Source organism: Salvelinus fontinalis, chromosome 8 (assembly GCF_029448725.1).
Source record: "Salvelinus fontinalis isolate EN_2023a chromosome 8, ASM2944872v1, whole genome shotgun sequence".
Taxonomy (NCBI): Eukaryota; Metazoa; Chordata; class Actinopteri; order Salmoniformes; family Salmonidae; genus Salvelinus; species Salvelinus fontinalis.
The window spans coordinates 1,311,577-1,326,923 of record NC_074672.1 but is presented as its reverse complement, the minus strand read 5'-3'; the positions used below and the strand labels follow the sequence as shown (position 1 = coordinate 1,326,923).

At 39.9% G+C, this 15,347-nt stretch overlaps 1 protein-coding gene and 1 long non-coding RNA gene across 3 annotated transcripts; both read right to left on the bottom strand.

Annotated features, from left to right (window-relative positions):
- Positions 1 to 5,514: 5,514 nt before the first annotated feature.
- Positions 5,515 to 10,024, bottom strand: LOC129860347 (uncharacterized). The gene is made up of 2 exons (XR_008760353.1): positions 7,405 to 10,024; positions 5,515 to 5,802 (listed from the first exon to the last, which is right to left on the bottom strand). It is a non-coding gene; the product is annotated as an uncharacterized LOC129860347 (long non-coding RNA).
- A 930-nt stretch (positions 10,025 to 10,954) lies between these two features.
- On the bottom strand, positions 10,955 to 12,400 carry LOC129860345 (histone H3.3A-like). Of its 2 annotated transcripts, none has more exons than XM_055930668.1 (3): positions 12,218 to 12,400; positions 11,221 to 11,385; positions 10,955 to 11,136 (listed from the first exon to the last, which is right to left on the bottom strand). In XM_055930668.1, exons 2-3 carry the CDS (start codon positions 11,346 to 11,348, stop codon positions 10,974 to 10,976), a joined length of 291 nt encoding a protein of 96 aa, XP_055786643.1. In that variant the 5' UTR covers positions 11,349 to 11,385; positions 12,218 to 12,400; the 3' UTR covers positions 10,955 to 10,973. The 2 variants fall into 2 exon arrangements, with proteins under 2 accessions (XP_055786643.1, XP_055786644.1); XM_055930669.1 differs by having other exon boundaries at positions 11,221 to 11,367.
- Between the last annotated feature and the right edge of the window lie 2,947 nt (positions 12,401 to 15,347).

The following is a 15,347-nucleotide window of genomic DNA, read 5'->3' as shown; positions in this document are numbered from 1 at the left end:
TGTGAGTTGTCACGCACTGTCATCCTCCTTACGGACTGGTCCTTGGCAGCTGCTTACATATTTTCTTATTCTAAACGGCAGTGTTGAGTTTTGTTTTACCAGTCTCCTCACCATCAAAATAATCTACATCATTCAGTGGGACCACCACCTCTGACAGCACCTCACCACCACCGTCATTGCTGTCACCCGGATAATAATCTTCTGACGATGGACCTCTCTGTTAATTGCGAGACACAAACTATGCATTTTGACCCATTGAGGTAAAATGTCATGAGGCACTGCATGTTATTTTGTGTAACCTGTAGCCAATGACTGTACCTTGATGCTGTGTTTTGTGTGGGGGTATAAAAACTGCAGCTTGTCCATGACCCATTTTTGTCTCTTAGTCTTTTCTTCAGATGATGTATTATTTGTATATCTTGTATATTGAGTTGAGAAAGTCCCATCTCTTCTTGAGTTCTTCCACTGGAAATCAGTGATATTGTAAAATGTAGGTGTATATTTTGTAAAGCCATAAGCAGGACTACTTAACTACAGAGTTGCAATCGTAAGGTATGTCCAAATCATAGGTGGTTGGTAGCACCTTAGTTGAGGACAGGCTTGTCGTAATGGCTGGAACAGAATAAATGGAATGGTATAAAATACATGGTTTCCATGTGTTTGATTCCATTCGCTCAGTTCCAGCCATTATTATGAGCAGTCCTCCCCTCAGCAGACTCCACTGGTCCAGATTCTACACACTTTTCCCAAAGTATCGTAAAATACAGGAGTTGACTAGTTGAGTGGAGTGTGTGATTGCTTGTGCAAAAAACAGAATACATATCCCCAGAACCAGAATTGAGAAACACTGGAATAGACTGTAGATATTTGGCTCCGTAAGATCTGTTCATTTGGCTCCCAAATGGGTCTTTGTTCAAAATTGGCCTACAACGATGGTTATGAAAAAATTGCAATTTGTTCAAATTCTTTTACAGTATAAGGGGAACGTCATGTCAAAATATGTTTTACTTTGAGAGGGGCAGTGCATTTTTTATGCCACCTTGAGTTGGACCAGCCCCTCCCACCCAGCAAATTTTGATATGTCCCTGAAGTACATGTCAGATAAAAAATGTCATGACAGGCCTGATGGGAAACAGAACATTTCTCGTTCAACTTTCGAAATGTTGAAAAAAACAAAACATGCTAGACAAGGTGGTATTTTTTGTCAGTAAAATGAATGATGATAGAACTGTCGGTAGAAACACTTATGCGCAAATATTTATATACAGTGCATTCATAAAGTATTCAGACGCCTTGACTTTTTCACATTACAGCCTTATTCTAATATGTATTTTTTTTTTAATTTTTAAATAATAATCTCATCAATAGACACACAATACCCCATAATGGAAAAGCAAAAACAGGTTTAGACATATTTGCGAATGTATTAAATAGAAAACTGACATCACATTTACATAAGTATTCAGACCCTTTACACAGCACTTTGGCAGCGATTACAGCCTTGAGTCTTCTTGGGAATGACGCTACACGCTTGGCACAGAGTTCATCCCATTCTTCTTTGCAGATCCTCTCAAGCTCTGTCAGGTTGGATGGGGAGCGTTGCTGCACAGATATTTTCAGGTCTCTCCAGAGACACGCCTGCGTTGACTTGGCTGTTTGCTTAGGGTCGTTGTCCTGTGGGAAGGTGAACCTTCACCCCAGTCTGAGGTCCTGAGCGCTCTGGAGCAGGTTTGCACCGTTCATCTTTGCCTTGATCCTGACTAGTTTCCCAGTCCCTGCCGCTGAAAAACATCCCCACAGCATGATGCTGCCACCACTGAACTTCACGGTAGGGATGGTGCCACTTTTCCTCCGGATATAACGCTTGGCATTCAGGCCAAATTGCTCAATCTTGGTTTCATCAGACCAGATTATCTTGTTTCTAATGGTCTGAGAGTCTTTAGGTGCCTTTTGGCAAACTCCAAGCGGGCTGTCATGTGCCTTTTACTGAGGAGTGGCTTCCGTCTGGCCACTCTACCATAAAGGCCTGAATGGTAAAGTGCTGCAGATGGCTGTCCTTCTAGAAGGTTCTCCCATCTCCACAGAGGAACTCTTGAGCTCTGTCAGAGTGGCCATCGGGTTCTTGGTCACCTCCCTGACCAAGGCCCTTCTCCCCCGATTGCTTAGTTTGGCTAGACGGACAGCTTTAGGAAGAGTCTTGGTTGTTCCAAACTTCTTCCATTTAAGACTGATGGAGGCCGCTGTGTTCTTCGGGACCTTCAATGTTGCAGAATTTTTTGGTACCCTTTCCCAGATCTGTGCCTCGACAGTCCTGTCTCGGAGCTCTACAGACAATTCCTTCGTCTTCATGGCTTGGTTTTTGCTCTGACGTGCACTGTCAACTGTGGGACCTTATAGAAAGGTGTGCGCCTTTCCAAATCATGTTCAATCAATTGAATTTACCAAAGGTGGATTCCAAGTTGTAGAAACATCTGAAGGATGACCAATGAAATCAGGATGCATCTGAGCTCAATTTCAAGTTGCAAGAGGTCTGAATACTTTTAATACATTTCTAAAAAACATTGCGCTTTGTCATTATGGGGTATTGGGTGTAGGAAAAAATGCATTTAATCCATATTCGAATGAGGCTGTAATGTAACAAAATGTGGAAAAAGTCAAGACGTCTGAATACTTTCCGAAGGCACTGTACTAAGAAATATAGCTAGCTAACGGTCTCTCTCACATATTTCTTCAAAAATTAACTTGTTCAAAACTGTTCAACTATTGTCTTTCTCGGAGTCAACTACTCACCACATTTTATGTACTGCAGTGCTAGCTAGCTGTAGCTTATGCTTTCAGTACTAGATTCATTCTCTGATCCTTTGATTGGGTGGACAATCTGCTCTGTTAGGTTGAGGGACGTCCTCCAACCTATCATAATTACTGTGCAATTCTATGGGAAGGGGTGAGGACCATGAGCCTACTAGGTTTCGTATTGAAGTCAATGTACCTAGAAGACAGAAACCAGCTGTCCTCCAGCTAAACCATTGTGCTACCTTAGAGTGCTGTTGAGGCTACTGTAGACAGTCATTGCAAGACAGTGTTTTAATCAATTATTTGGCGACGTGAACATATTTAGTATAGATTTAGCTAAAAATCATATTTTTCATGTTTGACTATTTTTATGAAATTCATTGAGGATGGTCCTCCCCGGAGGAGCCTTTGCTGTTATTGGATTCAAGACAAGATCTTTTATATTGATCTCAAGATCCTCAGTTTGTCATTTTGATAATTTGTGCAGTCTATATAAAAGAAAATACTCTGCCAAAGTTTCCAGTCATGTAAAATGACACAGAATTGCATGAAATGCTTTTATAAAAATGGGCCCATTTATCCAGGACCCTAGGCAACTAAAAATGTTCCCCATGTGTACAACTTCTATAAGTAGCTCTACTATGCTGCTCTGTGCCACAACACAAATGCTATGATTTGCTTGCAATTCTAACATAACACAGATTTGTGTCTCCCATGCGTTCTGGTACCAAGCGCTTGCTTACTTGTTCTGGCACCTTCCGATTTACAAATTAAGCACTGGTTTTAAGTATGACGATAGGCTACCTAATTGTCTGACTGCTCTTGCAATTCCAATAGATGGCAATATTATATCTTGCATTGTTTATCCTAAGAATTTGACATCCACCATAGATTAAATGTAAAAAAATATAATATTCTAGTTTTGTTTAAATATTGGCAGCATCTGATACTGTAAAATTAAAATGCCTCAACTATCCTAATGGTTAGGGATTTATTTTCTCATTAACTGAATTGTGTTCGTCAAAGCTACACAACTAAATGTTACATAATCTGCTTCGAACTGAGAATTTTGACCTGTGATGGTCATTCTTCACGATGTCGAGAGTAGGACGTGTTTTATCTAGGTTGTCACACTTATCTGCATCGTGAGATTGGGATTTGTTACCAAGACAATGCAGAGGCATGTACAATATGATAAATATACAGCTACCGACGCAGTACTCAATTAAACTAAACGCCAGGAGTTGCGTTGAGGCGGCTAGCTATACAGTTCAGTTTCATCAGACAGAGTAGTTCAGTGAATCAAACAAACCTGACTGAAACCAAGCTGGCAAAGGTGTACACATTTGGTTCAGGTTTTAAAACCATCACTCAGTGTTCAGTGACACTGGCTATTTTACCTTTTAGATTAAGGGGCTCTTCACCCTTCCTGCACCCCACGTGACCAACCAGGAGTGACTGACTCACACATTAGCTAACAGTGATAGCTTGCTAGCAACATTTCCTACGGTCATTTTTTTTTATTGAACTAGGCAAGTCAGTTAAGAACAAATTCTTACTTACGATGACGGACTAAGAACAGTGCTGCCTTGTTCAGGGGCAAAACAGATGTTTACCATGTCAGCTCGGGGATTCGATTTAGCAACCATTCGGTTAGTGGCCCAACGCTCTAGCGTAAACTCACCCCATTCCGTACAAATGTGCTCAACCGCAACATTCAAACGAGGCTACACAGAAAACTAATGGGACTGTAGCAACTTCAAAATCGGGGGTGTGAACTAGGTTTCCATTCAAGCATTGATCGACATGGTAATGGCTCTATAGTATTGGAGAAAAGTTGAAAAAAAAAACAGACCCTCCGTTACATCATGACGTGTCGTAACGTACAGCACTCATAAAGCAACTATTTATGTCTTACAATCTCTCCACCAGGTGGAGCACTTCTGTTTTTAAAAACAAGAAATGGACAGTGACGGGGTAAGGGTGGATACCTAGTCATTTTTTGCATCATCATTGCATGCGATCATCATTCTCAAAGCCGCTGTTTACTTCTAACATCACTTTAGCACCGCCCTAAAAACCCGATTCAAATAGGTATGTAATGACACATTATATAAACTTAAGTGTTTAATTTACATTTTAGAAGCAATAGGTTGGACAGATCGAGTGAAAAAAAGCAATTTTTCCCACACAACAGCTCCCCTTCTCACTATCACACATTAGTTTCTCTTCCCCACCCGCCATTTTTAGAAAGACCCAACGGGGCTCATTGCCTGCTTGAATTGTGCAGAAACGTGCAGCGTTTAGGTCATGTAATTGATAATGTTGGAAAGGGGAGAAATTGTTCTTTACAATGGAATTGACATCAGTTGATCTGGAAGTAAAACGTTTTTTTTGGGGCGCTAAAATAAGGGCAATTGTACGGACCAAAGCGATGTGAGTTTACCTTAGGCTACATGCTGCCCCAAGATCCTGAGTAGCTGCATATCTGAAGCCTTTTCAAACGATCAAATATGAAAAGGGGGGATAAAATACAATATTGCGAAACAGCTTTCTGTAGGTTGCCCAAAAAAAATCCTAGACGCCCAGCTCCTAAAATTGTACATTAGTAATTTGGCAGACACTCTTATCCAGTGCAACCACATCTGGACAATCATGTCATAGAAAGTAAATTCTCTCTCAAAGTAGCGATCAGTAAAGTCATTACAACATGGGGGGAAATTTAAGGGTGGGGAGTGGCATTCTGTTCAATGCCATTTATTGATATGTTGTTACTGTTACACCTGGCCTGTTTTTTATTAAACCATTCACGGACCCTCTCCCTGACCTCCCAGTGGCTGGCTAAGTCAAAAACAGCAGATTAGGATGGTGAGGAGCTCAGTCATCCCATCAAGTTCATTACCAGCAAAGCCAGTCACAAGACTTAGAATGTAGACCAGTCCCTTGGACGCAAGTATCAGCAGCCGTGGTGGAAAGTCCTCCATCAGTCTCTTTGGGGTGAGCTTCTTGCTGTGGTGTGCAGTGAGGGGCGAGACAGACATTGAGAGACAGCTTGAGAGGAATTTATGAACATTTACCTGGCTTACGTTTGGATGAAGAACAAAGCAAATCTAGCTAATATTGTGCAACTGAAAGTCTAATTTCAGGTTATTTATTTTAGCTAGATTAGGCAATGTCTGTGGAATGCACAATGTGTGTATGCTTCCATGTCGATGAGCATGAGGTATTAATGCTCTGGCCATCCACCTGTAAGTATCGAGGTTCAATAATTAAGGAGCAAAATGCAATTGTCATTCAAAATGTTTACTATCCAAGATTTAGACTATGAACCTCACTCAACATTGTCACATCGTGTGAAGGAAAGGTAACACTAACCATGTTTCCATCCAACCTTTAAGCAAGTAGTCATAAGCATATGGTGAAACCAAGTTGTGTACAATATGAATTATAGATGTAATTTTGCAGAAGATGTAGTCTTTGGATGTGCATTTGAAGCAATGCCTTGTAGACTCTCGATTTTAAAATGTTAATGCTGAGCCTTGTACTTAACATAGTCTCACTTTAACCAACAAATGCCAATCCTGGGCAGTCAATTTTACCTCAGCCATGACTAAGAAAGTATAGCTCAGCCCAGAATTTGCATAAATGAGGGTCATAAACCAACAAAAAAAATGTAGTCCAAGTGAGGTAGTGGAAAGTTTATTTACAACAAATGGCCATAATGTGATATGCATACTACATTAAGATGACCTAAAAGTATAAACTAACAATTTTTTTAAAATAGTTTCAAAACCTGAGAAAAGATTAAGAATGTTTTTGCATGAAACTTGCTACTCATGTACTATAAATCCCAAGCTTTTATTCTACTAATGAGACCATACAAAAATTACTACATACACTGAACAAAAATAACAATTTGGTCCCAAGTTTGAGCTGAAATAAAATAAGATATTTTACACAAAAATCTTAAACTTTGTGCACAAATTGTTTTACATCCCCATTAGTGAGCATTTCTCATTTTCCAAGGTAATCCATACACCTGAAAAGGTGTGGCATATCAAGAAGCTGATTAAACAGCATGATCATTACACAGGGGCACCTTGTGCTGGGGACAAAGGCCAATCTAAAATGCTAAATTGTCAATCCCAGATGTCTCAAGTTGGGCGAGCATGAAATTGGCATTCTGCCTGCAGGAATGTCCACTAGAGCTATTGCCAGAGAATTGAATGTTAATTTCTCTACGATAAGCCGCATCCAACATTGTTTAAGAGAATTTGGCAGCACGTCCAACCGGCCTCAACCATTGCTGATGTCTGTGATGTGAACAGAGTGCCCCATGGTGGGGTTATGTATGGGCAGGCATAAGCTACAGACAATGGAAACTGCATTATCAATGGCAATTTGAATGCTCAAAACTGATGAGATCCTTAGTCCCATTCTAAGGTATTTGTAACCAACCATTGTACCCAGTCATATGAAATCTATAGATTAGGGCTTAATGAATTTATTTAAATTGACTAATTGCCTTATGAACTCAGTAAAAGCAATGAAATTGGTGCGTTTAAACATTTTTGTCAAGCACAGTAATTTATGGTTGAACACCCCACCCACCTTTCCTCGAAGAGTTCAAAGTGTTCATATTATGCACGCTCGCCTCGGATTCGCCTGGCCAGCTGGATGTCTTTGGGCATGATGGTGACCCTCTTGGCATGGATGGCACACAGGTTGGTGTCCTCAAACAGGCCAACAAGGTATGCCTCACTGGCTTCCTGTATGAGGAGAGAAAAGCCCATAATCAGAATCTATTGGCATCAGTACATATTAACTTAAGGGCAGCAGCAGCTAACCAAGTCATCATTTACCTGCTGCATAATTGGGACTAAGGCTACTCTGGCACACCCCTGCCTGGGTTGTCTACCCATGTTAGAGCAACAGCCAATGGGACTGAACCAAGGTTTCCATTAGGGGGAAAAATAAAAAAAATAGGATAAGTTTCCAGACAACGTGACAGGGAAAGAGTAATTTACCGGACACGTATGGGCATCTATTAGGGCATCCACCCAGTGCTCAGAATATAGCAATGCATCTTTTAACAGAAAAAGCAACGCATTTATCGCAGCAACCAATACAACTGCATTGTCAAGTTAGAAAGCAGGGGAATCTAAAGACTCAACGTGGATGGGTTGCTAATATGACAACGATTGTACATTTTGCTTCTGGACAACGAAATAAAGTAAATATGAAAACCAATAGAATGGGATTAACTGCATGGGGTGGGCCCAATAGGGAATGGAAATAAATGACAAAAGTACTTGTCTATAGAGGAACAAGACCATTCGACACACTTCACCAGAAAGCATGACTTGGCCAAAGAGGAACTGAGGATCATCTTGCATCTTACATTTTTTGTTGTTGTGGATCATTTCAAAATCCCGTAGGCCGATGCCTATTTGGGAAATCTGCAATTTGGTAAACGCAGGGCATTAAGACCTAGCTGATCGAGTTACGGCTGGGGTGAAAAGCTAAAATGTGTGAAGCTGTCTAGAGTAGAATATTTAAATGTTGGGACAAGGGGCGGGGTGTGTGGCGAAGATGGTCGAGTCTCTACAGAATTGCTCAGCGGTCTCCCGCCAATTCAGTGTAAATTCTTTGCCCTTTGATTTTAGTAAATGTACTGTTAAGCTGTCATTTGGTTACAATTTCTGTTAATGCATGCATTAGTCATTTTACTGTTCTCATTGAGTAGAAACACTGTTTGCAGAGTTTGCAACCTTCTACACTTCTGAGTTTACGTTTATTTCATAATCATTTATGAGATTTGTCAATTTCTCATTGTCTTTTGTTTGGAGTGCTCCATGTGACTAATGAGCAAGTCTGGCTTCTCAGTCCTGATAATGTTGAGGAAGCATGAGTGCCTGAGCATGCATAGAAGTACCTGGCCTGCTGTGTGAAAATGTAGGAAAGAGGAACATCCACTGCGAATTATATGTTATTAAAACTAGTCCCTCACAGTAACCTATTAGAAAAATATTTCCAACTACCGCCTTCAATAATCAGTCCTCAGCATGAAAGCTCAAGAGAAGTTAGAGGCTACGAGTTCTGTGCACTCATTTAGCTGCCAATGGATCAATGCATCTGTTAGAGGTCGACCCCGATTAAGTTTTCATAAACATTTTTGGACGCCGATTACATCTCACTCCACGAGGAGACTGCGTGGCAGGCTGACCACCTGTTACGCGAGTGCAGCAACAAGCCACGGTAAGTTGCTAGCTAGCATTAAAAATTACCATAATCACTAGTTAACTACACATGGTTGATGATATTACTAGTTCAACTAGCTTGCCCTGCAGTGCAAATAATCAATGCATGTTAATTTATCATTGAATCACAGCGTACTTCACCAAAAGGGTGATGATTTAACAAGCTCAGTCATGAAAAAAAGCACTGCCGTTGCACCAATGTACCTAACCATAATCAATGACTGTCTTAAAATCAATACACAAGTATATATTTTTTGAAACCTGCATATTTAGTTAAGAAATTCATGTTAGCAGGCAATATTAACTAGGGAAATTGTCACTTCTCTTGCGTTCAGTGCAAGCAGAGTCAGGGTATATGCAGCAGTTTGGGCCGCCTGGCTCGTTGTGAACTGTGTGAAGACCATTTCTTCCTAACACCGTAATTAATTTGCCACAATTTCACATAATTATGACATGACATTGAAGGTTGTGCAATGTAACAGCAATATTGAGACTTAGGGATGCCATCCATTCGATTAAGTACGGAACAGTTCCGTATTTCACTGAAAGAATAAATGTTTTGTTTTTGAAATGATAGAAATACGAGCCTTTGGTCATTATTTTGGTCAAATCCGGAAACTGTGTTAACTATATTATAAGTAAGTCTATGATTTGATAGAGCAGTCTGAGCATTCGTAAGCATTCAAACAGCACTTAAATACATTTGCCAACAGCTCTTAGCAATGCTTGATGCACAGCGCTCTTTATGACTTCAAGCCTATCAACTTCCGAGATTAGGCTAGCAATACTATAGTGCCAATAAGAACAGCCAATAGTCAAAGGTATATGAAATACAAATGGTATAGTCCTATAATATCTACAAACTAAAACTCCTTAGCTGGGAATATTGAAGACTCATGTTAAAAGGAACCACCAGCTTTCATACGTTCGCATGTTCTGAGCAAGGAATTTAAACAAGTGCTTTTTTTTTTTTTTTTTTTTTTTTTTACATGGCACATATTGCACTTTTACTTTCTCCAACACTTTTTGCATTATTTATTTGAGACTAAATTGATTTTATTGCTGTATTATATTGCGTTAAAATAAAAGTGTTAATTCAGTACTGTTGTAATTATTACAAATAAGTAAGTCTGCATCAGCTTTTTTGGTCCAATAATAAGTCGACCTCTAGTATCTGTGTCCATATGAGGTTGGTGATGTCACAGTTCGCTTAACTTTCAGTTTTCTATCATTTGAACTCAGGTTTATGATTAACATGACTGATTGAGAAAGAAAACATAACTGCACATATGAAGATCCTAACTGCACTTAAAAAGTAGGAAATGTAAAGATAAATTGCTAGTTTTCCCCAACCTTGAAACTGATAAAATTATTGCAGCCACGTTGCCATGGTCAGATTATGCCTATAGGCTACTTTGAAGCAAGATAAGTGTCTTGAGAAATGGTGGTGGGTGATGGGCTGATGACATTTACTTGAATGGGAGGCACACTTAATTTGCCATTTGAGAAATATATTCTCTTTAGTTGCGCACCAAAACTGGTCAACGCACAATAGCACTTAAAATTGTTGTGCAATGACTAGTTTTTTTAAATTATATTGTACTCCAGCAGCAACCAACTTAGGATTTGCAAGAAATCCAGCGCAAAATATGCTCTGTATACTTTTCTTTAGATCCATTACTAAAGAAAATACAGGCCAATTTAATCCAAAATAATTATGCAAATTAACCTATAGTAAATATAGACCAATAAGCATAAGTCAAATGCATTTCAATCAACTGGTATTGCCAGCAAAGAATAAAAGCACTATTTAGCAATTTATTTAGTTCTGTTTTCAGCTGCAGCAGGCTTTTGGGCAAAAACAGAAACCCTGGACTACACCTATCCATAAATCAACCCGTTTCAACTCAAATCCTTTGGTTAACTTGCCTGCAGAGCACCAATGGCAGCACTCTGGAAGCGGAGGTCTGTCTTGAAGTCCTGGGCAATCTCACGGACCAGCCGCTGAAAAGGCAGTTTCCTGATCAGCAGCTCAGTGGATTTCTGGTAGCGACGAATTTCTCTCAGAGCCACTGTGCCCGGCCTACACACACACACACAGTCAGTACACATGCCAAGAAGTGTCCCGTTGCAGCAAATTGATTATGGTCCAGGTGAGAAGCGTTACCTGTAACGGTGAGGTTTCTTCACACCGCCAGTAGATGGCGCACTTTTCCTTGCAGCCTTTGTGGCCAGTTGTTTCCTGGGTGCTTTTCCACCAGTGGATTTACGGGCGGTCTGTTTGGTACGTGCCATAGCTCACTTGTAGACGTATCTGAAAATAGGTGAAATTCTAAAATGCACAAGAAACCACGTGGCGTCACTACTCAAACAAGGTTACTGATGGCCAGCACATTTAATATCGCGAGTTTTGAAACCAGTCGTAGTGGTTGCATTAGACCGCCAAATAAATGGTGATACCTATATCAGCAGGCATGCAACTAACGTTATACCATAAAAAAAAACATGACAAAAGGCTACTACTAGTTTCATACGGCTAAAGGCGCCAAGAAGCTAGCCGAGACCCCAGTCGGCTAGCTAGCAACACAGGATGTTTAAACATATAGGACGCAGGACAGCTTTCTAAACCGGTATGGCGGTTCAACTGAAAGTAGCATTATTCTATCACGCACTAGCAGACAATTTAACGTTAGGTAACTAGCTACGTCCGATTTTAGAACCAAGATGGGGGTAACAACCAACTAGGTACTGTTAGTATTAACATCCAAATAAGTAACAAGCTAAACACTAAAATTGAGAAAGGCTAAACAAGGCGGACAGTCGTTCGTTACCTAGAAAATGTTAACAATAGTTCCAACTGTCTACACTAACGCCGTTAACGTTATTCAAGTCACCGTAACGAGGTTGCAACCTCGTTATCTTCAATGTAACGTTAGCCACCTTAGTTAGCCATGCAGCATTTCAAAATCGCCTGCGAGGCCTGGTTTATTTAAGTTACCTACAGTAGCTAGTTAACTCGGATAGCTAAATAAGCCAAGTTGACAAGCTAGTGCCCACGCAAACCACCTGGTTTAAGCTAACGCTCGACGTTAGTTAACTACCAACAACGGATAAAAATAGCCTGGGCTAACTACATTTCAAATGAACAACCACAAAACACTTACCTAGTGTATTTAGCTTAATAGAATCTTAACTGAGAACAAAACAACTACTACAATGTTCTTAGATGCCAGATACACCGTTCCTTTTACAGTTCCGTAGAATTTTGAACAAGAAATCGTATTTGTATTTATACTTTTCTTGACGTCTAATTTGTAGACCTGCCCACAAACACCAGCAAAACGCATATGTATTGGTCAAACCAAAATGACGCACTACGACGCCGAGGCTTGTTTACAAATTGAATCACATTTCTAAAAGGCATTTCCAAGCTAAATATGAGATTTCTATGATAAAGTAGTTTAATAAATATAATACTCTGTGGTTCATTTTCTATATAGAAAATGCACAATGCTATTTCAAGCAGCCAAATTACTACTATGTGTCAGTCTTTCTTCGATAGGAATGCATCGACCTTTTTACACGTTTTCGTTATTCCCAGCAACAAAAATCGGAATAGTGGAAACAAATTAATTTGGAAAGTTTTACTGGTCGGGAATTACGAAAACGTGTAATAAGGTCGATGCATTCCTAGTAATTTGGCTGCTTGAAATAGCATTGTGCATTTTTCAAAGCCTTCAGAAAGTATTCACACATCTGGACTTTTTCCACATTTGTACAACACTATACCCCATAATGTCAAAGTGGAATTATGTTTTTCGAAATGTTTGAAACGATTTTTTTTTAAATGAATAGCTGAAATGTCAATACGTATTCAACCCCAGTTATGGCAAACCGAAAAAAATTCAGGAGTAAACATTTGCTTAACAAGTCACTTAAGTTGCATGGACTCTGGATTCTGTGTGCAATAATAGTGTTTAACGTGATTTTTGAATAAATATCTCATCTCAGTACCCCACACATACAGATAATTGCATTTTGCTACATCTGCATTAACATCTACTAACCATGTGTATGTGACCAATACCATCTGATTTGATTTAATTGTAAGGTCCCTCAGTCGAGCAGTGAATTACAAACACAGATTCAACCACAAAGACCAGGGAGGTTTTTCAATGCAGACATTGAGTAAAATCAAATCAAATTCAGACATTGAATATCCCTTTGAGCATGGTGAAGTTATTAACTACACTTTGGATGGTATATCAATACACCCAGTCACTAGAAATACAGGCATCCTTCCTAACTCATTTGCCAGAGAAGAAGGAAACCGCTCAGAGATGTCACCATGAGGCCAATGGTGACTTTAAAACAGTTAAGAGTTTAATGGCTGTGATAGGAGAACCTGAGGATGGATCAACAACATTGTAGTTACACCGCAATACTAACCTAATTGACAGTGCAAAGTGGAAGCCTGTACAGAATTGTAAAAAATCCAAAACATGCATCCTGTTTGCAACTAGGCACTATAGTAATACTGCAAAAAATGTGTCCAAGCAACTAACTTTTTGTCCTGAATACAAAGCGTTATGTTTGGGGCAAATCCAATACAACCCATTACAGTGTCCTTCTCCATATGTTCAAGCATAGTGGTGGCTGCAATATGTTATGGGTATGGTTTTAATCTTTAAGGACTGGGGAGTTTTTTTAGGTATTTTTTTTTTGGAATGTTACTAAGGACAGGGAAAATCCTAGAGGAAAATCTTGTTCAGTCTGCTTTCCACCAGATACTTGGAGATTAATTCACCTTTAAGCAGGACAATAACCGAAAACACAAGCCCAAATCTACACTGGAGTTGCTTACCCAGAAGACAGTGAATGTTCCTGAGTGGCCGAGTTAGAGTTTTGACTTAAATCTGCTTGAAAATCTATGGCAAGACCTGAAAATGGTTGTCAAGCAATGATCAACAACCAATTTAACAGAGCAAGAATAATTTTTTAAAGAATAAAGGGCAAATGTTGCACATTTCAGGTGTGGAAAGCTATTACAGACTTACTCAGAAAGTCTCACTGCTGTAATTTCTGCCAAAGGGGATTCTAACATGTATTGAGTCAGGAAGTTGAATACTTATCTAAATCAAGATATTAGTGTTTTATTTGTCATATACGGTATATACAGTAGATATATATATATCTTTTTTTAAATTTATTTTTTACAAACGTTAGAATTTATCTTCCGTTTTGAAATTACAGTGTTTCATGTAGATCATTCACAAAAAAATGACAATTCAATCCATGTTAATGCCACTGTAAGACATACAAATGTGGAAAAAGTCAAGTGGTGTGAATACTTTCTGAAGGCACTGTACTACACTTCCATAAAGGTGCAAAAACAGTGCTTTGATCATTCATGAAGGTCCTGTAATGCATTCACTGCAGTCACTGTAGCTAGTGACACTTTATGCACCTGATGTTAAGCTTTGGCAAAATCTTTCTGCAGCAATCTACATGTCATTTGAGCTAACAGCAGGAGTGTCTTCAGAGTTTATCTGGAAATGGCTGGTGCTGAGGGAATCATGACAGAGTACAAGACACTGGTCATAGTTAAGACACAAAAAGTAATTACACGAAATTCCTTGACATACTTATGCATTGTAATGTGATTTAATACTGTGTCTCTGCATGTGTTTGTGTCTGTTATTGTTTTGGAGCAGACGTTGAGCCTCGGGTGAATGACACTGCCCAAAAGTACCAACAAAGCAGAGCAGAGAAACATCTCTTTCACTTTCTACTTCTTCCCTGAGGGTGCACCAGCAGCAGAGGGGGAAGAAACTGCTCTCTCAGATGTGAAACACCAGTTTGCAGGATTACAGACAAAAACATCCACCGCTTCTATAGTACAGGGTTCTGGTTTTGCATTCAACTTCCAAATCACTGTTAGTACACCAGGGCCCGGGGAGATGGACAAAGAAATTGGCACACCAGTAACCTCCGAGGCTGTAGCCCTTAGAGTCAGAATGCATAACAAGACATTTTTCAGACTGGACTGGTGCATTTAACAGCTGGAGCTGGCTACTCAGAAGGCTACGCCAAAACAGAGTGGGTGCAATTTAGACTCTAGAATCCAGTTGCTTGTGCCTCCTGAGTGGCGCAGTGGTCTAAGGCACTGCATCGCAGTTGCTAGCTGTGCCACTAGAGATCCTGGTTTGAGTCCAGGCTCTGTCGCAGCCAGCTGCGACCGGGAGACCCATGGGGCGGTGCACAATTGGCCCAGCGTCGTCCGGGTTAGGGGAG